We start from the raw sequence: 27,498 nt of genomic DNA, 5'->3' as shown, positions 1-27,498 counted from the left end.
ACACATAAAAGAAAGTTATGCACTGATTTGTGAAAATGCTTTGATCAGAGGCTTGGCAGAAATCAAACCCTGTATTTTCCCTAGGAAAAACAGTTCAGTATTTGTTATTTTAGTGTTTGTGGTGACTTCATGGAGAATAACTATTGTGAATAATTAAAACTGACTGTATACATACACAATAGAATAAATTATATTCTATTTTGCATTCCCAGTAAGCATTCAGTGAAGCTTATCTGGGATAAAATAGACCAACACATAGAATCCTTAAAAAATACATAAATGTCTTCACTGTTATTGTGTCTTCAAGTTCCTTGTCATTATTTGTTTTTTCACTATTTGTCAAAGGAGTTTCCAATGTTCTTAATTCTTTTTTTTTTTTTTGGTACCGGGGATTAAACTCGTCTGATGTTCTTAATTCTTAGCTCTAGGTCTTCCTATTGCCTCCTATAAATGTGCAGACAATATAATATTAAGTTGTCATCTTTGCTCTATTAGTACATATAATTACAATTCTAAAAAGTACTTTGAAAATAACTATAAAAACAAAAATGTTAATAAGACAAGAACAAGGAGGAAATATGGCAAAATTTTATATAAAGGATTGGGAAATACTAAAGACCAAGAATTTAATAACATTTTGCTTTGGGGTACTAGAAAAAAATAATTACAAATTTCTCATTTGATTTCAGTGTGTAAAAAGAGGACGAATTTTACAGAGATAACAGGAATATACATGTCCATATATAATTTTGCTATTCCGTGTAGTAATAATTTTTGATAAGACTGAAGAGAAATGCAGTAACACAGCAAGGTACACTGGCACACACCTGTAGTCCTAGAACTCTGGGAAGCTGAGGCAGGAGGATAGTGAGTTTGAGCTTAGCCTGGGCAACTTAGTGAGACTGGATAAAATAATGTAAAGAAAAAATAAAAATAAAAAAAGGACTGTGGATGTATTTCACTGTGAAGGCCTTGGGTTCAATCCTTAGTACAAAAAAAAAAAGTAGTATGAAAAACCAATATATTTACACAAAATTTACAAAAAGAAAATTTAGCAAAATGCAACTAATTGGAATGAGGGGAGGGTTGAGAAATGGGTTTGTTTGGGCTAGTTTGTGTAAAGTTTATATAGGTTAAATACTGTGTAATTTCTCTTATATGATAAAATAAAATGTAAAAAGTCTAGAATGCTAATAAAGATAAATACAAGGATACTTTGATTTGTTGGTTGCCCCCCCCCCTTCAATACTGGGAATTGAACCCAGGGTACAATACATACTAACTGCTTGCTTTTTATTTTTTTGAAAAGTAGTATATAGTTAACCAGATGTTGCCTAGTAAATGCCCAAATGAATGCCATTTAAGTTAGTTGTAAATATAATGGATTAAAAGTGCTTATTTTCCTAAAGTTTAAAATGTCTCATAAGTCTTACTTTTATAACTAATCAGGAAAACTTTAATATTCTAAAGCCAAATTTCAGCTTAATTCTTTGAATGATAAACTTCTGATTTTATTAATTCTAACAAGTAACCAATTCACAAATATGAATAAATTTAAATTTAAGAACTATATTGAAAATACATTTAATCAGTATTTAGTGGTGTAGTGGACAAGTTTCATTTTAATATGTTTTCAAACTTACAATGATCTTAAAAATGAAGCAAGTCCTTAGACTTCAATGAAATGCTCAAATTTAATTCTTCAAATTCATATAAAATATTTAAGTAGGTTAATTGTATTCTAATACAGTACAGTTATGCAGATGGTCATTGCTGTTTCTCTATAGTCATTCTTGTATCATACCAATATTTTGCACTTTTTTTTTCTATTTCTCATTTTTCCTTCTCCCTTACTCCTAGGTTTATTCCAGACATTTTTAAACTAATCAACTACCCTGCCCCTGCCATGACATTTTACACCACAGATATACTACATACTTACTTATGTACCACGTTCTTTTGGAAGCCACAAACCATTTTAATAGCTACTATTTTTTATCTCTTCCCCCAAGAACTAATTTTGTCCCTTTTGGGATGACATTGACCTCACAGAGAATATAGGTACCACACTAACCTTAAATGCTCTTGGGGTGACGTAGCTGAACTTCCCAGACCACATTTGCTTGATCAGTTCAGCATATGATTTAGCTATTTCACCTCTCATTCCTAAGGGATTGTCAAAATTCAATTCTTCTTGATACTTATCATTGAGGAAATACTCAGTAAGTGGAGGTGTATTGCTCAAACACTGCAAAGAATAAAATATATTTTCAAGTAGTAGTAACAAAATACATAGCTTCCTTAAAATACGTTAAAATGAAGAGAGGTACAAAATGATTTGCCATAACATATAGAGAACAATTTAAATGTTGGTCTCTTGAACTGAGTAACTGGTCAAATAAACACTCAAATGATGTACTCAACTGTTTCCCAAATTTCAAATCAATTACTTTTAATAAATAAAAAATGCTAATATTTGTTGCTGTAAAATCTGCATTAATTTTAATCACAGCAAACTACCTGTTAATTGGGAGAGAAGCTCAGAGTTTTCTTTCCTTCTTTTACTTGATTGGTAGAAATTATGGATTGTCTACTCATCCCAGGCACCTGCAAATTAGCCTGAGTAGGTAAAAACTGAGATAGAGTGCAAGCAAGACATCAACTTAAAGAGGTAACAGTCGGCTCTCTGTATCCATGGACTCAGCCAACTGCACATAGAAAAGTATTAGGGAAAAAATGTGTCTGTTCTGAATATACAGACTTTTTCTCTTGTCATTATTCCCTATATGATACACTATAAAAGCCATTTACATAGCGTTTACATTAGTATTATATGCAACCTAGAGATATTTAAAGTATGTGAGAGGAGGTGCACAGACTATATGCAAATACTATAGCATTTTATATAATGGACTTGCACATACATGGGTTATGGTACCAACTCCTCATGGATACTTGAGAGACGACTGTATTTATTGCTTTCACTGTCAGTTCCTTATGAAGAAAAGAGTAGCCTTTAAATCTTCCACTTGGCCAACCAATTTTAAAGGGACAGTACAAACTAAATGAATCTGAGAAAACAAGTTTAGCTATGTGTACTCAGGGTGTGTTTTCATTTTTCCCAGTTCTTCTTTAATAGACTATCAACAATCTAATAAAAACCACGAATGAGTTAATTTTCCAACTGTTTTCCATTGTGAATGAAATAATTTATAGTGTTTAAAACAGAAGTACAGTTTCTATAATATTTAATTTCAAGATGGAATAATTTTAAATTGATGATACCCTATAATTTGATTTTAATATATATTCAATATTACTTTATTAATTAATGTGTAGAGTATGAAAAGTCTGGTAGAGATATACAGTCATGTAGGTAACCTTTTTTTTTCTTGCAGGTAGTTGTCTTGGAATCAGGTGGCAAAGTGCTATATGAGAAGCTAGTTGCTTGCATATAAGTCATCAAAAACTCACTTTGATGACAGCCTAGATTATATTAGTGGAAATAAGCAATGTTTCAAATCTTACTTAGTACTAACTTGTATTTAAATAGGTCTGGTAGCTATGAACAGTTCAGCCTGCTGGGTTCATACAGATAACCTAAATGTTGTAAATTATGACTATGGAGTATATCATGCATTTTTTAGCTAAAACTCCAAAATAAGCACATTTAACTTAGGTCTCCTCCGCACCCCAAGATGGAGTATCAGCTGCCCAGAGAGGTCTTGAACTCTCAATCTTCAGATCTCAACCTCTTGAGTAGCTAGTATTCTAGGCATGTGCAAAGGAGTAAATTATGGTACTCAATGTTGTGGTTTCAATCATAAATCAATTTATGTTTACTTCAGTAATCATAAAGTCTATTTAGCAACTTTCTATATAATAAAAATAATATTGCCTAAACTGGTAGTCTGGCCTTTACCCTCAAGGCAAAAGGGAGAACTATTTATGATATCATAAAATTTGTTATTATATCACTCTTATAAGTGTTAAAAATGTTTAGGGTTAGATATAAAGGCCTTGAGAGTCATTTTCAGTATAAACATTTTTATTTATGTGTGAAAGAGGAAGAGCTAAGCTACAGTTTAGGAAGCAACTAAAAGAAAGGATACTTCCCTATCTTTCTTCCTAACTCCTTTTACATCTCAACACTTCACATAATCTTACATTCCTCTTGAGTTTTACTTTCTCTTCTTTTGTATTACATGAACTTTTCATTATAAACCCAGCAATGGAGGAAGGCCAGGCAACTAGAATACATCACAACCACAAGAGCATAGACGTCATTACGTCATAGTATCACCTTATTAAGCATAAGCAGAATGAACACTAAATAGGCAGTTAGATGAAGAGGAGGTCAAACAGTACTAACAACTATCATTTAGTTTTCAAAGCTTTATATTTGATCATTTCAGGGTTATGCTAAGATTGTAACATTCCATTATTGTCTATCAATGCAATTATACAAATAACCTAACTTATAGCTTTACCAAATAGAGTAAAGAACCAAGTTGTGCAAACATATATAATTCTTGAACTTTATTTTTACTTAATTATTCATATATACCTTTATCTTGCAAAAAGCTTCCAAAGACAACTGAAAAAAATTTACTTTCCACTTTCCAGTAGCATCTGGAGAGGTCTTAATCATGTTACTTCTTTGCTCTACAACCTTTCATTGCTCTTCTTGTTTTCAGATTAGAATCTCAATTCCTCAAACAGATCTGTATTTTGCCCACCTATGTATCCTCATTCTTTGTCAGTACTTTTTTTCCATTTTATGCAGCCTTATTTGTGGTTCCTTGATCTCCATCCTCTCGCTCTGTTAAGTTTTGACTGTATCTATTTGAAAATGTACCATTTTTGACTAACTGCTATCAATCCATCAAGATTCAGGTATTTTGTCCGGAAAGCCTCCCTAATTTCTAAGGGAAGCCTTACTAATTTCTCCTATATGTTTCCATTTTGATTAGTGCTTTCTCTTATTACAGCATTGATTTCATAATGTACTATAATAGTTTTTAGTTTGTCTGTCTTATGAAACAGACTGAAACTTCCAAGAGAGCAGGTACCATATTTTTTGAATTTCTATCTCCAGCCCTGTGCACCACTTTAAAAGGCACTTAAAATGACAATAAATATATGCTTAATGAAGATGGTTTTGCCTATATTTATTCATGTATTTGTTTTTAATCTTTTCCTTCAACATGTGATAGTGCCCAATACATTTTTGTCAAATGAAATATTATTAAAGATACATTTGCTTGTAATGAGTACTCTGAAAAGTTTCAAGTACTCAAATATGAAACCAAAAAGAGGAGTGCATATTAAAACCTTTTCCATCTTTTATTTGAACTTTATTCAATCCATTATCTGTTTTGCAATGAGCATGTTTTGATTTTTTTTTAGACCAGCATTTCTTTTTACAGTGACACATGTTGGTTTGGAGCGGATTATAATTCAATTTTAATAAAACACAAATAGTTTTAATGATAAGTAATTACCAGTATTACCCGTGAAGATATTGTGTAGCTAATATTGAACCTTAAACTATTAAGTCCTAAATGGGCCCCCAAAAATCCTTTTTTTTAATATAATGTTTGAAGTCTCTCAAGCTATACATCTCTAACAATTTGTATAAACACATATAAGTACAGAAATTCAATAGCCAGTATAAGTATTTGACTAATACAGAATTATAGTACTATAAAAACTAAGGTTATAACAGACTTTTCTCCCTAACTTTGAAAATACCATTTAATAGAACTTAAGTTCTTCAAGTAATATAAGGATTAGTTAAAATATTAAAAGTTTTATTGTAATTTTTAGTATAAATTTCAAGACATAATTGGAATAAAGACCAAACAACTAAGATATTTCCATAGCCCAAGTAGTATTCTATTAGTGTCAGTACCATCATTTTGGGAGAAAAAAGAAACCAAGATTTGGTTATAATGTAGTTTGATTTGTAATTACTTTATGCAACTCATTATCCAACCATTTCACATGGAGCTATCTTAGAAACATGAAAATCTTTTTGACTATGGTAAGAAAATTAGACATTTGGACTGGCTGCAATTTTTAAGAAATAACAATTTTAATTAGTTTAATAATAAAAACCATAATCATATTTCTTAAGTATTGATCCTTAAGATTCTTCTACTATAAAAATAGTATCAGGTAAGACATCAGATGAGTCTATTAGATGAGACTGTCCAAAAGCAATCCCTTTCTTAAAGACACACACACACAATTTTAAGTCCTTCATACGTTGAAGGGAAAAATTTCCTTTTTAATCTGTAAAATACTTTGAAGATATGATGCAAACTAAAAATTATACAACATGTGTTATACCTATTTGGATACATCTCTTACTCTCAATATTCCATGAACTGTAAAACAAAACACCCTTTTAAAACACATGGCCAATCTTAACAAAGACTGAGAAAAAACATGAAAACATCATAAAAGTAGAAGAGTATATAAAAAGTATGAGCAAGCATGTTGTTTTTGTGGCTACTTCTGAGTTCTGTGACATGTCTACCAGTTATCTGGAACTATGCTTCTATTAATTTATTGAAATTCAATTCCCTCACACTGACAAATGTCAAAACCTCAGTTTTCAGGAGAACTAGATCTTATAATTCATCTCCAATAAAATGAGGCTCAAACATTAAGTAATGTTACTGATTATAAAACAAATATCTTAGTCTAATTTTGTTTTCATTACTACTGTGCCTAATTGGTCGAAAATTGACTAGAACTGCATTAGTATCATGTTAAAAAATAAAGGAATAATCAGAAGAAAAAGATTCAACACTAATACTTCCAACTTAATGCAAAGGAGAAAAAGTGACAAACTTCTATTAATGAATAGGTAAATACACTTGTTAACTAAGTTAGACATTTAAAAAATGATCTCTGTGCATGTTAACAGTATGTAAAAATGGCAAGAGCACTTGAAGATTTAAAGATTAAAAATGAAATTTCATATTTAGTATATAGTACATTTTTTGAATTCACTAATTTAGACTTCATGATAAAATGACTAGAGAGAAGGTTCAGGAAATAAGCTACTATGAAAAGTGGGCTATAAAGGTGCTAAGAATGGCTGGTGTATGCATAAGCCAATCAGTGAGAAGTGATTGCTAAATATCTGTTCTTCAAAGTGGCTGTGTGGTTCTCTCTAGGTGCTTGCATATGCATTATATTTTGTGAACTACAAGTAGTAAGATTATTCCTGAAACTGAATTAGCAATCTTAAGATATATTCTTTAATTTAATGTATTAAGATTGAGCCTTCACATGCATCCTTCTCCTCAGAATATTCTTTGCTTATAAGAAATTCCTACTTATTCTTTTATTGCAGTACCTACTCAATGTTACAATTCCATCAGCAAATCAAAGAACTAATGTTTTTCCTTTGGGCTAACACTGTCCTTCAACTCACACTACAGAGTCCATGTCTAACTCACCTTTGTACCTCAGAATCTAGAACAATTTCTGCCGCAAAGCTCACTTAAAGTATGCTCAATGAATGAAAACTTATACAGTACGAGGAATGAAAGCAGCCCTTGACTTACAGAAGTAAGAAAGTATGGACTAAAAAACAACCTGACTTGTACCCTGTTTAACCCTAACATATCCAAAAGTTCTAAAAGCTCAAAAATAAAAGTCAAAATAATGCCTGGATTTGTTTCCTAATGAAGGAAAGTAACTATTGTGAATGTCTCAACAACTTTCAAGATAAATCTATATAAACAAAAGATGTGATGGGAATATATTTAGAAACGTTTTATGAAGACTGGTTTCCCTAAATCTTCAACCTGGAACCAGACATAAAAATTCTAAAGAGCATTAATAAAAAAAAAAACAGGTGTCTTGGCCAATGGACATACTGTCAAATGGTTTAATGCGTACAGAATTTTATTCACTATAACCCTGAAGAACTATGTTAAAAAGAATAAGCATTCAAATATTTTTATAAAGTGTTAATTCTATATGAAAAATTATCTTGTTATAAACTTCCTTAACTCAGCATCCTGAAACTGGGTATTATGTAAAATCTGATTTTCTTTCCATATTTATTCTTGGAAAGATGCAATGTACCACACATAACCTTAATATACAAATACACAAATCCTATTGTTCTTATATTACTTTTTAAAAGTAAAAGAATTAGTTCTGACTAATACAATTGATGTGTCTAGAGTTCCCTGAAAAAATATGTGACACAGGTAAGAGTTTCTATTTTGTATTTCACTAAAAACTTGTAAACAGATTTTCTTTTTTAAACTCATGGAGTCAAATAAAGTCCTACTATATAACCAAATCTAAAGTCCATAATCAACATATTTTAGGAAATGAATAATTAGTAGTCATCCCATAACTTGTAATGAATCTGGAATTTCCCCAGTACCTGGAAAATAGCCAAAGTAATCCCCTTCAAAAAGAGAAAGTTGTCTTTTGTAATGCTGAATATGAACCACTCCCTTTCTGTTCAGTTGCTCCAGAAGCCCAATTCTCAAGTGATCATGTATGCTCACTATTTTAGTAAACCGGTAACTAGAATAGGAAAGAAAACAAACTTAATTTTTGATTACCTAAAGCTTTTGAGTTGTGTAACTCATTCTGTAACTGATCAAAATGTAATACCACTCAGAATCTTTTTAAAAACAGCTATATCTTCAAACTGACCAATACTTAAAAGCCCAGTTTAAAATAAGGGATTCATTATTTTGTTATGATTTGAAAAAGAAAACTTGAAGTAATCCATGGTTGAAGTCATTTGCAATACCTTCAAATATATATAAATTTTCTAGATTTTAAAATTAGATGGATAAAGAATTTTTGGATTTGCATATCAATTGTTTTCTAATTTGTCATGACAGCTGTATCAACATTCTGAAAAGGTATTATATTATTCCAAAGCATTCTATTAGCTCTGTAACAAAACAGTGGATGATGTATAAACCTTTACAAGAACTACAAACTCAGGCCTGTCTCTTAGTCAAGTAAATTCAAAACATGAGTTTTTTTACCCACTTGGTGTTTTCATTTTTCTGAAAATTTTTCTAGGAAAGTCAAAACTCATGAGACTTGAGAGATCAGTTCTAAAGATCTCCACATGTTTTGTGACAGCAAGTAGAAACAGCTCTATTTTGCTTTACATTTTCATTCTTTAAGCTTTTTTAAAAACCAATTTAGATAAGTAAAATATAACTGCATATAATTTTCCTCTTTTTTTATACAGTACTGCAAATTGAACCCAAAGCCCTCACACTGAGCTACATCCCCAGGCCTTTTCTTCTTCTTCTTCTTTTTTTTTTTTTTTTACTTTTACACTGGGGTCTTGCTAAGTTCCCCAGGCTGGGCTCAAAGTTGTGATCCTCCTGCCTTCGCCTCCCAGAGTGCTGGAATTACAGATCTGACCACAACATACCACACTGAGTCTCTTATTTTTCTAAACTTTTATTTTTACCATTTTCCCACATTTCACCCAGTTAGTAAGTGAGTACTAAGTAGCATACTCTACTTAAAATATTGAAATTAGCCAGGAGTGGTGGCATGTTCCTATAATCCTGGCACGCGGGAGGCTGAGGCAGAAGGATTGCCATGAGTTTGAGGCCAGACTGAACTGCATGGTGAGACCCTGTCTCAAAAGCCCAAAAAACAAAAAAAACCAAATTGGAATTTTACATAAAGCAAATGTATTTTTATTTTTTATTGTTTTGGTACCGGAGATCGAACTCGGGTCCTTGCGCTTGCGCAGCAGGCAGTAGCAAATGTATTTTTAAAGGCAGAGATTTTGAGTTGGGCAAATATGTCGTTCTAACACTTCTATATTATTAATCTGGTTATGACATAACTAGGATGAAATTAAACAAAGTCCCACTGTTGCCCCTTCCTCCAAATTCTATGGAATTTCCTCTTTATACACTTTTGGAATTCAGTGAAAAATTATCAAAGTTCTAGGAAGTATGAGAACTGATTATTGATAAACTTTGTTGGCTAGGAAAGAAATGTCAATCCTTTTTTCCCCTCTCTCACCTCTAGAATTGAGGAAGGATAATTTCATCAAAAATATTACCTGTTATTCAAAATAAATAAATCCTGTAACTGCAGATATCACTATTAAAAATGTCAAGATTATCAAATGACCATTACTGAAAGCTAAAAGAAATTGGATATATGATCCCCTATGATGGAGATAAACTTGAAAGTCACCATGATCATGATTATACATCATCATAAAGCTTTAGGTAAGCTGAATTTAAATGAAGTTTTAAAACTATCAGACTGTGTCTGATTTGTTAATGTTATTATTATTATTTTTCAGCAGCGGGCTACTGATGAGTTATTTTATGTTTAGGTAGTCATCTTATGGAAAAGATGATGAAATCAAATGGTCCTAATAGCATTAAGAATGTTTATTATATATGTATTACAAAACTAAAATTTATGAATGCAATTTTAATGTTCAGTAACTTACCTCAAATTACTGATAATTCAAAACTGCATCACAGTGAAGTCAATGAAGTGAATGTCAGTCTTTTTGGAGTGATGGTTTGAGACAGGGCCTTGGTATGCAGTTCAGGCTGGTCTTGAACTCACTATGTAGTCTACGCTAGCCTCAAATTTGCTGTGATCCCCCTGCCTCAGCCTCCCTGGTGCTGGGATTACAAGCATGCACCACCACGCTCAGCTTAATGTCAGTATTTGTGGCAAGAAACAGAGTGAAAGGATTTAAGAAAAAATGTTTCAGATGTGTGTACATGCACACACACATAAATAAATTGGGAGGATAATTCAGTCTTGTCCACATAATAGTAAGGAAACATTTTGAATAAATAAGTATTGAACACAGTATGATTTCCCAATCTTTTAGTTTTCTTTATAAAGCATATAGGAAGGGACAGCAGAAAAAGTTTTTGTTTTTTTTTTTTAAATTCAAATGATTACACTCTAAGAGAAACAAACATGCCACATATTTCTCTATCATTTCATTATACTACGCCCACAACTGGGAATAAATAAGCTGAACTGAAATAGAAACTTAAACATTATATGATAGCACAAACTATGAAGGTATCTATTTTCATAATAAAAAAAAAAACCTCCGTGTAAAATCAGGGAACTAATTTCACTGTCATGCTCGTATGATTTATCAAGCTGTGACTAACAAGGCAAGTTCTATCAGACTGGTTACATCTATGGAACAAAATTATAATATTTCTTTGGATTTATATATATGCATTATATATGTGTATTTATATAATTTATTTATATGTATTATATATTTATATATGTCTATGTTGCAAGAAGTATTTATATGTCATATTCTTTTTCTAATTATTGTGCTCTTTGGGAGTTTGGATAGCTCTAGACATATCATTAATTTGGTACAGGCCAAATTCCAAAGATTTCTGGTAAGTAACTTTTCTAATGTGGTGTTTCTCAAACCATATGTGTGGAAAGACCAAATTAACACAGATTAGTAGTTTTGTGAGATAAAATAAAAATAAACTACTAGGAAAGTAAAATTAAAAAAACAAGATAGAAAAGCTAAGTCTAATTTTTATTAAGATAATACATGTAAAATTACCCTTGCAAATTGCTAAAGAAATTTTTAATCACAATGTCTACTACACTATTGACCAGCACTGTGATGCCCATAGACAAACAGTGAAAAATAATGTTTTAATATTCTTCTTATTATATGGCATTATACTAAACATTGAGGATATAAAAGAAAACCAAAGACAGCCTCTGCTTTCATTCTATGTAATGGGTAACTGTCTAGAATGGGATAGAAGAAAAGCATGTGCATGACAGGGGGAATTCGTAGGAAAGGCAACTAGGGAATAGGTAACAGTATATACAAAGAGATTTGAAACAATGAATTCTGAAAATTGAAAATATTTTTGGCTAAATAAATAGGGAAGGTCCAGTTTGACTTTTATTCCTTAGGTGAGGGGAAACAAATTTTAAGCATATCAAAATCATATTGGGTTTTTAAAACAATGAATTTGGAAAGAGTGTAGTAAAAGGACTGGAAGAAGACAAATGATGCAACAAAGAGATAACTTACATATATATTTTAATAGTTCACCATAAAACATGCTGAGTATTAGCATAATGTCCTGGCACAGGCAATGATGAATATAAGTGATATTTAAGAGGTAGAGTGAATAGAACTTTTATATAAGTCTCTCAGTTTTGCTTGGGTTACTGGGTGGTTGGTTGTACTTATAACAAAATGTAAAAATAAAAAGGGTCAGATAAGTCTTAGTAGACATGCTGAGTTTGAGTAATTTGTAGGCTCTCCCAGCAAGAGTGCACAGTTATATACTGGAGGGACATTCAGAGGGGGAATTATGGTTGCGAGAGATTTGCATTCGTCATTATGTAAGTGGATGTCAAATTGTCAAGCAAAACAGGGTTACAAAGAACCTAAGCAAAAAAGAGGTCAAGAGTGACCTTATCAAAAGCAATTTCTATAGTGTGGTAGGATAGTCATAATGATAATATCAGTTGATACTTATAGACTGCTTAATATGTGCCAAGTATTTCTTAAACAATCTTCATTTTACAAATGAAGAAACTAATATACTTGTTATCCAAGGTCACACAACCTAAAATTGGCAGAACTAGGATTTCAATCTAGGTAGTCTGGATTCAAAATCTATGCTTTTACCTATCATGCTATGCAGTAGGCAGAAAGCACAGACCATTCTTTTCAAGGTTATTGGTCCCCCTTATTCCACTCTCCACTTACAAAGTCTTACGTACATAAGTTGAAAGTAACAAGGAAGAAGTGAGGTTAAAAGGTATAGAACAAGAAGGGGGTGGGGATTTAGCTTAGTGGTTCCAGTGCCTGCCTTGCAAGGGCAAGGTTCCAAATTCGATCCCCGGTACCAAAAAAAAAAAAAAAAGGTACAGAACAAGAAGAAACAATGGGAAAAGTCTAAGAGAGGTCTAATGGAGGTTCCAAGACGATGGTATAAATAACAACAGATAAATTTTTAATATAGTATTTAATGACACCACGTAAGTGTAAGAGAACTCTGAAAGTATATTTTATTGTTAAGGATTTCAGTATGAAAATATATTTGTCAAAAACTTGTTTTAAAAACACTGAAAGACTTCTCTTGACAAAGTACATAGGACCTAGAAAAGTCTAGGAATTATTCATCATGGCTCAATTATGTATCAAATCTAGTACACAAGTGAGGCAGTATTACCTAGTATATACCAAATTTGGTATATACCAAATCTGGTATAAGAGGCATCATTAACAAGCATTATGTACTGCTTAAAACATTTAAGATCTCCCTCTTTAAAGTCTGTACATGTGAAAAAGCATCAATAGTTAGCCTATAGTAGATTCTAATACGTATTTACTGAGTGTATGAACAGTGTTTTTTGCTTGGTGAAATAGATTTTTGTTACAGAAATTTCTATGGTGAAAAGACGTAGAAGATGCATGAGCTTTATATTTTAGTTTGTATCTACAGTAATTCTCTAGGGCCGGGGATTTAGCTCAGTGGTTCCGGCACCTGCCTCACAAGCGCAAGGTCCCGAGTTCCATCCCTGGTACCAAAAAAAAAAAAAAAAAAAGAATTCACTACAGTAATTCTCTGCTACTTTATGAAAACATGAGTATAATTCATAAATGGATAGTAATGTACTCTACCAAATAAAAGCAATAACCAACTCAAATGTCATCCTCTTGATGAAGCCTCACTTATTTCCCAACGGTTCTCTTCTCCTTGTTTCCATGACATTTTGCTGATCCTACTTTCTATTATACCTTATTTGTTTATATGTCTATCTCATTGACCAGATCATGAACTTCTAAGTGGACAGTCATTGTCTTTTTAAACTCTGTATTATCAATGTCTAGAATGATGTTGAGCATATAGTAAAGATTCAATGAATGTCTGTCAGGTCAACTAAATAAATCAGCTTATAAAACAAGACAACTAGTTTAGTTGCACTTAGCTCTTTTGCCTCTTTCTCTGTCCAACCCTGGATGAATTCAGTCATCTATGTTATGCAGTGTATAACTAAACATTGCTGAAGAAAATCTCAAGTGAATAAATTTGTACCACTTTAAACTGATGATACTTAATCTCAAACAAAATCTGAGCAATCTACTGAGCAATCTTATCCTTTCAATTCTTAGCTAATGACCTGCTCTTATATTCTGAAGGTTATGGAAGTCACAAAATCTAGAAACTATTTGCATCCATAACCAGTTTCTTCTCTCTTAGTGCAATGTGTCTTTCTTCCATTCAAATGTTGTATTAATGGGCTGAGTCCTGAGTCTCTAGCGTATATGTCCTCATTAGATGCAATCATTTCCATGATTTTTAAATGCTGCCTACAATACTCATATTTCTTCCAGCCTAGGCCTCTGATCTACAGTCTATACAAGAATATCCACCTACCTGCATGCCTCGTGGGTATCACAAAATAACCTGCCTAAAATTAATTCGTAATCTTCTCCCCACCACAAATCTAGTCCTGCTGTGTCCCTCTTTCCACCTCTAATATGCCAAATGCTCTCCTAGGTAATAGGGCTATACAGTGACTAAAACAAAGCTCTGTATTCTTAGAATTTATATTTGTATATGTGTGTGTGTTTACATATGTTGGGAATAGAGGAAGGCAGACAGACAAACACTGAAGACAAATATAAGCACAGCATATCAACTGGTCATGAGTGCTGTAATGGAACGTGGGGAGGCAGTTGCTATTTTATGTAGTGTGACTGAGGAAAATCCTGACTGCTATTAGAGATCTAGCAGAAGTGAAAGAGCAAAGAAAATATGTAGAGGAAGAATGTCACAGACATGTTCCAAGTTCTGAAATCCTGATTCAGGAACACTCTTGGCACGTGGAAGGAGTCAGAAGGATGGTGCAAAGTCAGCTTGGTAGAAAGTAGTAGAAAGTAAGATAGTAGTGGCCAGATATCATATAGGGTCTTATGCTGCATGTTAAGGACTTCTCAACCAAAGTTGAGAATGAGAAGTCATTTAATGTCATAGGCAAAGAGTAACAAGAAATATCTTAGCTTTGAAAGGCATCTCTCTGGCTGCTCTTCTAAGCAGGAATTAAAGGTAGAAGTAAATACACTATCTAAGAGATAACTACAATAAGCTAGATGAAATGATGGTAGACTAGAACATTCAGTACATTTTTATCATAGATATCCAAATTCTCTTTATATGATCTGGGTTTTGTTATCTGCTCCTTCAAACTCATGCCATTTCCCTGCATTCATTATTTCACAGATTCATCTTTTGGTTCCTCAAACTTGTCCATTTTAAGACCTTTACACATATTTTTACTCCATTTAACTTCAACTGTCATTTGCCTAACTCATACCTATGTGGTTATAGCTCTACTGTACCTTCTGTTGAGTATGACATCCATTATAAATTAGGTGCTTTCATGACTCCTGCTGGTTACTCAAAGCATTTCATTTTTTTCTCTTCATAATCCTTAGTGCAGTTTATGATCAATTTAATGTTTATTTCCTCTACAAAACTGTTAACTCCATGGAAACAAAACCTGTTTGTTCAACATGGTATAATTACTGCCTACCAGAGTTAAAGACACTTAATAGGCCCCCAGGAAATGTTTGCTGAGTAAAAGAGTGAATGACATCATAAATATATCTTACCCGAAAAAAAATTACCCAGCTTGATTACCTATAATATTCTGAAGATAATGCTCTGAATAACTTCTGGTGTTTGAAAATCAAATTTATCATCAAAGGAAGAAAATATCCACCAGTGATATTTGGAAATATGAAAGAAATCTCAACAAGAGTGCTGAACAAAATATTTTGAACACTCTTACCATCAAATGAATAATTGTGTATATAAACTCAAAGAGAAACTTTTTTGAATGGCATGACAAAACAATAATGTCACTTTCTGAAAGCATCATGAATTTTAAGGGCTGTTCATATTTGGCATAAATATAAAAACATTTTAATGGTTGCACAATGTGAATATATTTAATACCACTGTACAATACATTTAAAAATAGCTAAAATGGTCATTTTGTTATGTATATTTTTTATCACAATAAAACATATCTAAAGCATTTATGTCAGTTAGCATGATCTTGAAAAATGTAATATCTTAGCGTTCTGAGTAATGATTTTGCTTCAACTAATTAGCTTTTCTTAAGAACTGACTTGTCACTTAATCTTTCTTTGACTCAATTTCCTCACTTGTGAAATATGATACTTAGTTCCTAACTCATATACTTCTGCAAAGAAAAAATAAGTAGGTGAAAATGATATAAAAACTATGTGCACTATGCAAAGAAAAATACTATTATTAAAGGCTGCATGTTCAATATTGGCCTGTTACTGTATTAATATGGGTTTATTTGAGAACTAATAATTAATTTTAGATAATATCCACCGAACAATGGTTTTATAACCAACTCACTGACCCTCTCCCTGCCCCAAATAGTTTATACTAAAGTGGTTAATATAGTAATTGGTTTCCTTATATACAATGCTAAAAGAATACTGAAATGAAGTATTCTTTTCTGGCAAAGTGACAGTGACACTTAGAATGTTGATCATATATATAAAAAGCATCTTCACAAAACTATTTCTACTTACAAGCTAAAACAGGTAGACGATGGTCTCAAGATCAGTATTAAAAGAAAAAAATCCAATAGACAGGAAATTTTAGTCAGCAAAGTCTTGATTATAATTTAACTGCCTACTTTTAAAAGAAAGAGGCAAAAGACAACTAAACAAGCCCTGAAGAAGGATTTGGCATGGCTTTCATCCTTGAATCTACCAGTCCAGGCTGGGGAATTAGCTCAGTGGTGCCACTGTCTGTCTCGCAAGCACAAGGTGGTGAGTTTGATCCCCCGTACCAAAAAGACTCTATCAGTTCAATCGCACATTTTCTGTTGTTTATTCAATAACATCAGTTTATAATCTAGAATATAACCCTGAAAGACTTCAGAATCTCCCAATCAAAAAAGTGTTAAATAATGTTTGTATATATTTGGTAAAAGAGAAAAATATATTTTTTATATCAAGACAATGAACTGTGTGATGTTAAGTAAAAAAAAAGCAAAATTAACTAGTTTTCTTCCCCTTTTTTTGGTGTGGAAGGCAAATCTATAATTCTTACTTTAGATTACAGACTCACATTTCTTATGTTTTCCTTCTACTTTATTAAAGTTATTATCAAGATCAACATAAGTACTTCAGTTTAATTATATTGCTAATTGATGTTATAAGGTGGGATCAATACAATACTAGCTAGTAAGTATAGTTATCCCTTGTTATTTATGGATACCATGCGTACATGTTCAAGTCCCTTGTATAAAATGGCCCAGTGTTTGCATATTTAACCTATATATATTCTCTTGTATACTTTATAACATCTACAGATAACTTATACTACTGAATACAATATAAAGGCCATGTAAATAGTTGATATACTATATTATTTAGGAAGAAATGACAAGACTAAAAGTCCATACATGTTAGGTACAAATGCAACTAAAAAAAATTTTCTATCCACAGTTGACTGAATCCATGTATGTGGCACTCATAGATAGAGGGCCGAGGCTATGTCACTAAATTGGTGTTGATCTTTTTAGCCAGAGTAATTAAAATCATTTTACATTAGAATCAGATGCTATTATTTACAACTCCTTAAAATAACCCATTTCTCTGTGATCTGTACTCATGCCATTTTCCTACTGCAGAATTATGGAGAGACAATATTTAAAAGTCTGTATCATTTAAAAACTAAAAGCGTTAGTCCTAGATAAATTTGCTTATTAACTGAAAAGATGAAAAGCAGACAAATCAGATTCCCTCCCTCTATCTGAGATCAAGAATGATACGTTTTTTTAAAATTCTTTGGGGAAGATCCCCAGAGTGGAATAGCGGGGTCAAATGGGACTTCCAGTCCTAGTTCTTTGAGGTATCTCCATACTGATTTCCACAGTGCTTGCACCAGTCTACACTCCCACCAACAGTGGAGTAGGGTTCCTCTTTCCCCACAGCCCCGCCAGCATTTGTTATTGGTGAATTTCATGATAGCAGCCATTCTTTCTGGGGTGAAGTGGAATCTCAGTGTTGTTGTCATTTGCATCTCTCGAATGACCAGTGATGTTGAACATTTTTTCATGTATTTATTTGCTATTTCTACTTCTTTGTCTGAGAAATGTCTGTTCATTTCACATGCCCATTTTTGGATTGGGTCTTTAAATTTGGGAGGTCTGATCTTTTTAAGTTCTTTATAGATTCGAGATAGTAGACCTTTGTCTGAGGAAGAGCAGGTGAAGATTTTTTCCCACATTGTGGGTTGTCTCTTCACACTGCTGGTGATTTCTCTTGCTGGGCAGAAGCCTTTTAATAAGAAGAGATCCCACTTGTTGATTGTTTGTGCTAGTTCATGGGCAACTGAGGTAGAATCATACCACTGTGATATATGTGTGCCCATGTTCAGAGCAACACAGTTTGTAATAGCTAAAACTTGGAAACAGCCCAAATGCCCATTAATTGGAGACTGGATAAAGAAAATGTGGTTTTTTAAAAAAATAAAATGGAGTACTACTCAGCCATAAAAAATGAGAAATTAGAGACATTTATAGCTAAATGGATGCACATTGAGGCAATACTCTTAAGTGAGATAAATAGGGCACACAGGAATAAATTCCGAATAGTTTCTCTGGTGTGAGAAACTGAAAGTGTAAATAAGGACTAAATGTATAATAGGTAATGTGAAATAGGAAGAAAAGGGGCAAAGGGGAAGGAAGTGGGAGGGCTAGAGGAAAGGATAGAAGGGAATGGGATTAATATGAGAAAACGGAAAAATAGGAACAAAATCTTTGTAAATAGGGAGGAATGGAGGGGTTGAAGCGAGGGCTGGGCAAGGTTGAAAAATAAGCACCAAGAGAGACTATGTAAAGGTGCAAATTTCCAATGATGAATGTCATTATATTGTATACCTAAAATGTACCAATGATTAGAATGAATAACCGAAAATGTTAAATAGGAAGAAAAGGTCCAAAGGGGTAGGGGTAGTGGGAGGGGCAGGGGAAAGGAAAGAAGGGAAAGGAAAAATGCTGAGAAATGGAAAAAATGGAAATAAAGTTTTTGTAAATAGGGAAGGGTGGAGGGGGTGAAGGGAAGGCTAGGAATGGGGAAAAAATAAGAACCAAGATGCATTATGTAAAGGTACAATTCCCAATGAGAAATGTAATTGTGTTGTATACCTACAATGTACCAATAAAAGAATTTAATAAAAAAAAGAAAAAAGAAAAAAGAATGACATGTTTTCATGAAAAGAAATCACTAACTGCTAAGTTACAACTGCAAGCATTATTTTAGACAGTATTCTTCCCCTAGTAGTAAATACTAAATTGTTATAGAATGATGCCAAATCCAGTGATGGCTAACCATTTAGAGACCAGTGCCAAATTGCAACCCAAACCCACTTATTTGTCACAAAGTGCCAACACTGAAATTAAACCCGAATACTGAGGTTTTAGTTTAGAGAAAAAACTATAATAACATCTTTTGTCTTAAAAGAAAAACACAATACTCGTGCTATACATTCACCACCACTGACATATATTCTTTTCTGCAATAATTAATCTGTCTGAAAACTCAAGATTCTCCTACCTCATCCCCTTCTCTCTTTCTAAAAGGAAGGGACAGTTCTTTAACCTAGTCCAACAAAGGGACAAGTAAAAATATTGGTATCCAAGTTGAGAAAGCAAATTGTTCTAATATATGTAAGGCTGTTTCCATTATTTTTCCCTTTTACGGAAATGGAAAGAAGATTAAGTTTTCTTGTGATAAGTGATTCAACACATTTTTGATGATAAGTTGCTATTCAAGTATTGGTACATAATGTGAAAGGAACTCAAAACAACTGAGCTTAATATCCTGTATTACACTAAACATCTGTCCTGAAGTTTTACTTAGAGACATTCTCAGTTTATCAGAAAAAGTTATTTTCTTTAAGATCCTAAATTATCTTAATTGTCTTGTGTCTCAAAGGTGAGGCCTTTCTTTTTGTGTGAATTATATTTATTTAAATATAAGGCTGGTAATTTGAAGAAGTCCAAGATAAGACCAGGATAACATATTAAATCATATTCAAAGTTATGAAGTAAGGGAACAGAAATAACAGCTTTAGTAATAACATTTTCACTGTTTTACACTGTAATAAAGATCTAGTTTCTTTAAAGAATGTTATTTCTGGGCCAGGGATTTAGCTCAGTGGCACCACACCTGCCTCACAAGTGCAAGGTCCTAAGTTCAATCCCTGGTACCAAACAAACAAAAAAAAGAATGTTATTTCTATATATATTACTCATTTTCTTAAGTCTTCAAAAGAACTTCCAACTTTGTACTTAACATTCTTCCAAGTTTATGGAATACATTTTTTCCTAACTTAACAGAGCACTGAAAAAAGTTGACTTTAAAATGCTTGGAATTTCAATTCATTTTATAATTTATAACATGAATAATAAACAAGTCCTTGATTATCTTTTTTCCAATGACTTCCTAGAATTTAATTAAGGAGCCCTATTATGTCCAAGTAAAGAGTTTGAAAACAACCATCTTACTCTGTGCTGCTTTCCAGTGGAAAAGACCCCATCACTCCCCTGCTTCAAATCCATCTGAAGAGTTGCTTCTTCCAGGAAGCCAATCATGAGCTTCCTAGGTAGGCCTTGACAATGAAAAAGACAAGGGTTGGAGTGCTCCTCAATCTACTGAGCTAATGCTAATAAAAATTATCTCCAACAATGCAAATTTTAAAAGTGGACATTCTCTAGATGTACTAATAGATTTAGGGCACTAATAATAGATGTAGGGCACTAGAAAACTCTTTTGTTACATTATTTGCACCACTAAGACATAGCAGTCCAGTGTAAGCCTCTAATCATAACTATCCAGCAGGCTGAGGCCAAGGATAACCTGAATTCAAGAATTTTGAACTTCTGATGCCCTGCAGACTGACTACATACAGAGAGTTATACTTTATTATATTATATTCCTTGTCTATCAGTTTGACTCAGGAAAGCTAAGTTGGCACAATTCAGAAATGGAACAGCTAACTCCAATAATACTAATTGAAAAGAAAAATTCATTCAATTGAATTTTTTATCCACTAAGTGCAGTCCAAGTGGAATAAAAGTTAGGAAAGGAGTATACAGGGGTCACGGAAGACAAAATTTTTCCAGAGTCACTCTGTTTAACTCTTTGGAAAAAAAAAAATTTTAGCTTAATACCTGTTCATGATGTGCCAGTCACTATTCTATGAGCTTTAAATTCATCAACTCACTTCTAACACATGGGTATTATTTTCTTGTCAACCGATGACCAAAAATGAGTTGAAATAACTTGTCTAGGAGTAACACAAGTATTGAACAGGAAAACCATGTTTTCCATCCAGGCAGTACACGGCCAATGACTATGCTCCTAACCAAAATAATTAGTATTTTATGTGAATTTTCTTTCTTTTTTAGCCAGGCTTTGGTGTTCAAACTGTTTGCTAGAGTCCTGGGAGTCTGTGAGAATGTTTCTTGGGTCATTAAAGAAAATATAGAAAAGCAGATTGGGTTTTGGCACCTCCACCCAACCAAAGCAATTTTACTACCTCTGTTTAGATATTGATAGTGCAACTAAAAAATTTATTGTAAAAAGAAAAGGTTTTGATGCTAAAAAGCAAAAAGCTTAAAATGATGATATCTGGTCTATAATATTCATAAAGGTCAGGATAGATATTCCCAAATGTATCACATTTATTTGGCATTAAATAAATATTAACTCAGTACAGGGTAGGAAAAGTTAATATGCATAACATATCAAAGAAAGTTCTGGGTATGTATAAATAAAATTAAATACTGACAGTAATGTTAAGTAATACTCAAATTGGTGCTGCTTACTTTTCAGTCTTAGGTGATCAAGAGATTGCGCTATCTCAAGACTACTGATGGGTCATTCACACAACAAAACTGCCATTTTTTTACATCTATTTTTTGTAGCTATATCAATGATTATACCACCTGATGCATTAAAATAACCACTGATATTTTTTAGGACCATTGCATTAACTAAACCAGTTTACATTAAATGTCATTATCAGTACAAATGTTATTTTATAATAATTTTGGAAGCCAATGAATTGCTCTCAATTTTAAATAAGTTATGTGGAAACGAAAAAAAAACCCTAATGAGGAAAACAGTATTTGAAAAAAGTAATTTAAGAATCTATTTTATTAGTTATCTATGGCTCTTTTCACTTGTGGTCTTACCAACTTACATAAATGTTCATGAAACCAAGGAGTAAAGACTACTGAGACTACTTTTCTGTTGTGTGTGTGTTTTCCTAAGACAGGATCTTGCTATGTGTATGTAGTCCAGGATAGCCTTGTTGGCTCTGTATCCCAGGCTGGCCTGAACTCACAATCCTCCTGCCTCACCCTCCCTTATGCTGGGATTACAGGCGTGTGCCACCATAGCTATGGCACTGTCATCATTTAGTAATCCTTCTTTCAGTGACTTTTCAGCTTGAAGCTGACATTGAAATCAATTAAAAATCATTGAAAATTTTTTTTTTTTTTTTAGTACCAGGGATCAAACTTGGGTTCTTGCACTTGTGAGGCAGGCAGCAGAACCACTGAGCTATATCCCCGGCCCAAAAATCATAGAAATTTTAAGAAAATAAAACTCCTTTGCCAATTTTGGATTCCATTAAAGACCAAAAGCAGCAAAAAGAAAACTCATTTTTCTTCTCTAACTTGTATGAATAGTTTTAGAGAAAGTATAATTTCCAATTAAATTAAGATACAGACAAGAGCTAGTATCTGTTTAAAATACTGTTGAAATTTTCATCAAAAAATTTTATATTTACCGGCACTACTATAAAATTTCACATCATCACCCTGTGGCTATGGCTCAATTGAAAGGGAATAGAGGTTGGTGAAATAAATTTAAAAGAGAGAATCAGTGATATATCTACCAATTTATTGTAATAAAGATAAGCGAATAAAATGTTTCTCATACCTTAAACATAAGAAAGGTAAATGCCAAACGTAGCTCAACTTAAATTGGTTAGAGGATTTAATGTTAATACTCATTTTGAGAACCTACAGTTAATTAAATGGAGACAATACTAAGACTATATTAAAAGCATAGCAAACCAGAATGCAGTATTGCCTTAGAACAACTTTGGTCTGAATGCTAGCCAGCACCTCTCACTAATGATTAACTTGAATACTAATTTTTGTTCTCTTCTAAAAGATTCTAATTTCTAATGCCTAAATTGTTAAAACATCTTCTTAATCTTTATGAAAAAGCACCAAAATGTATTTTCTATACTAGAATATTATAACAAAACAAAATATTCAAGCTAGCATCAAGCCTCAGGAACCAAAGTAATTTTGGCAGTGCAAGGATAAAGAATTATGTAAAAATTATATGATTGGGATGCCATAGAGAAGGTTTTCTTGCCAGGTTGGGTAGTAAACACCTGTAATTCCAGCTAGCTGGGAGGCTGAGGCAGGAGGATTACGAGTTGGCGATCAACTTGTGCAATACAGTGAGACCTTGTCTCAAACTAAATTAAAAAAAAGAGGGAAGTGTAGCTCAGTAGTAGAATACTTGCCTACCCACACAAGGCCCTGAAAAAGGTTATACTGGTACTGGTACAATCACCATTTATATAAAACATTCTCCAAAGATGGTATAAAAGATGATTTTTAGTAATCAAGGAAAATAATCCAACAGATACCCAAACCAAATTACAATTTCTCTCTCCTATTCCTATCTCTGAAAGCTATTACTTTGTTATCTAAAGAATTATCAGGAAAATACATTTTGGCTTGCTCTCTTCTAATGAGTTCCCCGTTTCTCCTTGCAGAAAAATACAAAACAAAACAAAAACTAGCACTGGGATCCTAGAAAAATAATTTTGAGTAAAGTAATTCACATTAAACTATGAACTGTACTACTCTTTCAAAGAAAATCTGTAGATGAGCTTATTAATCTATATAGCATCTGTTTGAGTAGATAGGCTATTTCATTAATAGTTTACCTCTACATCAAGAAATCAGATATTGATTAAAAGTCTCCCTCTCCCTTAAGTTTCTAAAAGATTGTTAACTCATGGCCAATACAGTTATGACAGTTAATTTTTTTTTTCTGGTACCGAGTATCGAACTCAGTACCATGTGCTTGCCAGGCAGGCAAGCTGCTGAGCTACATCCCTGGCCCATGACAGTTAAATTTTAATTTGTCAAGAATGCTATACAGGTAATAGTTAATTTAGAGACAGATAGATTAGTGACAATGTAAAAAAAGATTCACTTAGAACACTAGATGGTAAAGAGTCATCTATTTGTCATAAAGTCTAAAGATGTGTAATAGTGTCACCAATCCATACTGTGAATTTAATTTATATCTTTGGAGAATGCCTCCTGTGCAATGGAAATTCAATATTGAAAGAGGAAACAAAAAATAAGATTCAAACTAAAAATTTAGAATTCATAAAAAGACTGAAAAAAGGTTAACAAATATCAAGGAGTCAGCCATTAATTTTGGCTTTTTAAACATGAAATTCTATCTGTGAAAGGGGAATGAAATAACCAGCTCTAGTTTTACACAAAGTGACAGTGATATTAAAATACATGCTTTTTCATTATTTGAGAATCAAAGACATAAATATTTAACAAATTTATAATGTATAGACTAGAACATAAAGAAAAGGTAAGCTCCATGGACAGAAGAGGAAAAGGGCAATAATCTCTTATATCCCCACATTAAAAGATTTTGAAGTTTAAGTGATTTGTTAAAATTTGAGTAGAAAAGATTCACATAATTTCAAAAGTTTTACCCACTTTCTTAGTCTTAGTTTCCCATTAAGGTTAAAAAAAAAAGCAGCAGACTTCTAATGAATAAAGGAGTGATCTCACTAGTCTTTTTTTTCCTCCTTCTTAGGAAGCCTAAATTTTCTGCTTAGAATTACATTTTTCCGTGAAGTATTTAATCTCATCTATAATATAGTAATCAATCACATGTTACCTAATTGAGGAATATGATAATAGTCTACTACCAGTAGTATAATTAATGAGTCAAATGTGTATGCTTAAATTTTCCATGAAAATATAAGTTCTCAAAACATATACAATACTCATAATCCTAAATAAAACGCCAATTTTATTCTTGTATTAATGATTTCCAGGAAACATGATTTTCACTTTGTAAAAACCTACCTGAATAGCTGAGTTCATGAAACACGTATTTCCCAAGTTACTTAGGCCACAAAGGCCTGGCTGTTCATTGTTTCTTCCAGGTTCTGAATAATCATAGTTCTTATAAGCAGTATATGACGGGAGACAATAATTAGAGTTTTTCACACTGGAAGAAAAAAATAGTTTTCAAAATGCAGCCAACTGTATTACAATATAATGAACAGATTATGTTAAGCCTATTTATGAGACCGGCAGTTTAATCATTTGTAAAACACTCAACTCAAGTACTTTTTAAGCCATGATTCTCAAATAAAATGACCTCCTTAATTATGGTACTGCTTCTCCATTTAATAGTTACCATATCACACAATATATCAACCAAGGCAAACTACCACTGTATCTTCCTACCCTTGTTAAACTGGAGCAGCATCACAGCTTGCCCCATTCTTCACTGCTTCATCATATTTAAAACATTCAGATTTTAAACACCACCCACAGCAACGAATCATCTTATTTATCTCCCTTTTGTATCGTGCTACGGCAACAGAAAACAGTAGAAACAGGAAGAGTTGTGCTTTAGTTACAGGTGAGAGCAGAGATTTCCAAGGCTACTGTGATATCGCTGTTCTAATGGACTGAAGATTCTATTTAGGGTTTCTGTATAGCCCAGCGAACTCTAGCATTCAGACACAGAAAAAAGGCCTAGTGATCAGGAACACAAAGGTGATTCTGAGCAAGAAAATTCCAGTATTATGTGCCCCTTTTTCTTCTAGTTCATTAGAATAATGCAGTTTATTTAATTGGGTAAATATACTTGGGATATACTACTAGTATAATTTAGATCAACCTTAACTCTATAATGTAAAAATTTTTTTGAGACAGGGTCTTGCTATTGTAGCTCAGGGTGGCCTTGAACTCACTATGTAGCCTAGACTGGCCTCGAACTCCCAGCGATCCTCTTGCCTCAGCCTCCCAAGTGCTGGGATTACGGGTATGCAACACCATGCCCAGCTTTATAATGTAAAATTTAAAAAATCAAGGTAATTTTAGAAAGTATAAAGAGTCAATAATCTAAGTTTAATTATGCCTATTCCTTTTTACACAAAACAAAAAATAATTCTGTGAAAAAAGATGAGTTCTTCCTTAATTTTTAATAGGCTAGCTATCTTATAAAATATTCACAATGAATATCTTGGATATAATTAAAAAACATTACTTTTAGTCATAATTTTTTCGCATTAGAATAAACTTAAATGAGAATTAAAGTCATTTGCTTAAGCAAGTGACACAAATACAATATAATTTTGCAAATAAGTATGAATCAATAACTCAATCTTTGGCTACACTGAAATTACTGTATTTAAAAATAAACTTTTTCTTATAGTTTTAAATTCTTCACTTCATTATTCTATATTATCACTAGATTATTTTAATAGTTTAAGTGAACTATACTGTGCTACTGCCTGTTTAACAAAGCCTTTAGTAAACACACACACACACACACCCAAACCAAACAAGTAAAACACAACACAAAACCAAATCAACTCAAAATTTCCATGCAATGTCAGCTCACTGACTATTTTTGCATTTTTTCAAAAACATTCCCTCCTCCACAAAAAAAGACAAATTTCCTGACTCTCACAAAACAATCTACCCTGAAATAAGACAAAAATAGCAGGGGCCTAAGAAATGCAACATTGATCAATTCAAATTCAGAATTGCTAGACTTGTAGTTATTTGTTTCACACTTAAGAACAAAAAGTTCTTTTTAAAATTACTAGTAGTAATGCTAAAAATCAAAGTCTTTTATAAATTAAAGAAATAGGTGGACTGTATTTTTTATATATTACAGAACAGAAAAGTTATAAGTATTCTTGCTATCAAATTATAGCAAAATTTTAAGTAGCCAGAGCACACAGGCAAAGTATGCCTTACTATATGGCTCATGTCTAAACACACATACAACACAAATGCACATACAAAAAGACCAAGAGCACATTTACATGCTCATTCCAAATGTATATATTCAGATATTTTTCTTTCCACATCTAACACAAATAGATGCTGGAAGTTCTATCCTTCTTTGTAGCAACATGATGAAATTTGATTGGTTAGGAATTCTATCTACCAAGATATGAACAACAAGAAAAACCTTATTTGCAAAGTAGTTCTGGTTTTATTTTTTACAAATCTAGAATCCTTAAAGGGTATCTATATTTTGGCTTGAAA

The 27,498-nt window shown here is 32.6% G+C and overlaps 1 protein-coding gene and 1 long non-coding RNA gene across 11 annotated transcripts in view; one reads left to right on the top strand and one right to left on the bottom strand.

Moving 5' to 3' along the window:
- The window catches only part of Usp15 (ubiquitin specific peptidase 15), a 121,736-nt gene that overhangs the window by 20,386 nt on the left and 73,852 nt on the right, over positions 1 to 27,498 (bottom strand). For 5 of the 10 annotated variants that reach the window (XM_004861137.4, XM_004861138.4, XM_087192351.1 and 2 more), the window contains 2 exons: positions 25,291 to 25,435; positions 2,075 to 2,248 (listed from right to left, as the gene is read on the bottom strand). In XM_004861137.4, coding sequence (XP_004861194.1) covers positions 2,075 to 2,248; positions 25,291 to 25,435 — 319 coding nt within the window. Of the gene's footprint in view, positions 1 to 2,074; positions 2,249 to 2,520; positions 3,261 to 8,419; positions 8,566 to 20,640; positions 20,745 to 25,290; positions 25,436 to 27,498 lie in introns of those variants that run through there. The other 5 variants (XM_087192348.1, XM_087192349.1, XM_087192353.1 and 2 more) reach the window with 4 other exon arrangements.
- The window catches only part of LOC147823723 (uncharacterized), a 115,371-nt gene that overhangs the window by 48,869 nt on the left and 39,004 nt on the right, over positions 1 to 27,498 (top strand). The window lies entirely within an intron of this gene.

This window comes from Heterocephalus glaber, unplaced genomic scaffold (genome assembly GCF_053883595.1).
Source record: "Heterocephalus glaber isolate CG9 unplaced genomic scaffold, H.glaber_assembly_v1.0 deba00001569, whole genome shotgun sequence".
In the NCBI taxonomy this organism is placed as follows: Eukaryota; Metazoa; Chordata; class Mammalia; order Rodentia; family Bathyergidae; genus Heterocephalus; species Heterocephalus glaber.
The sequence above is the reverse complement of the archived record's forward strand: the minus strand, read 5'-3'. Positions and strand labels throughout refer to the sequence as shown.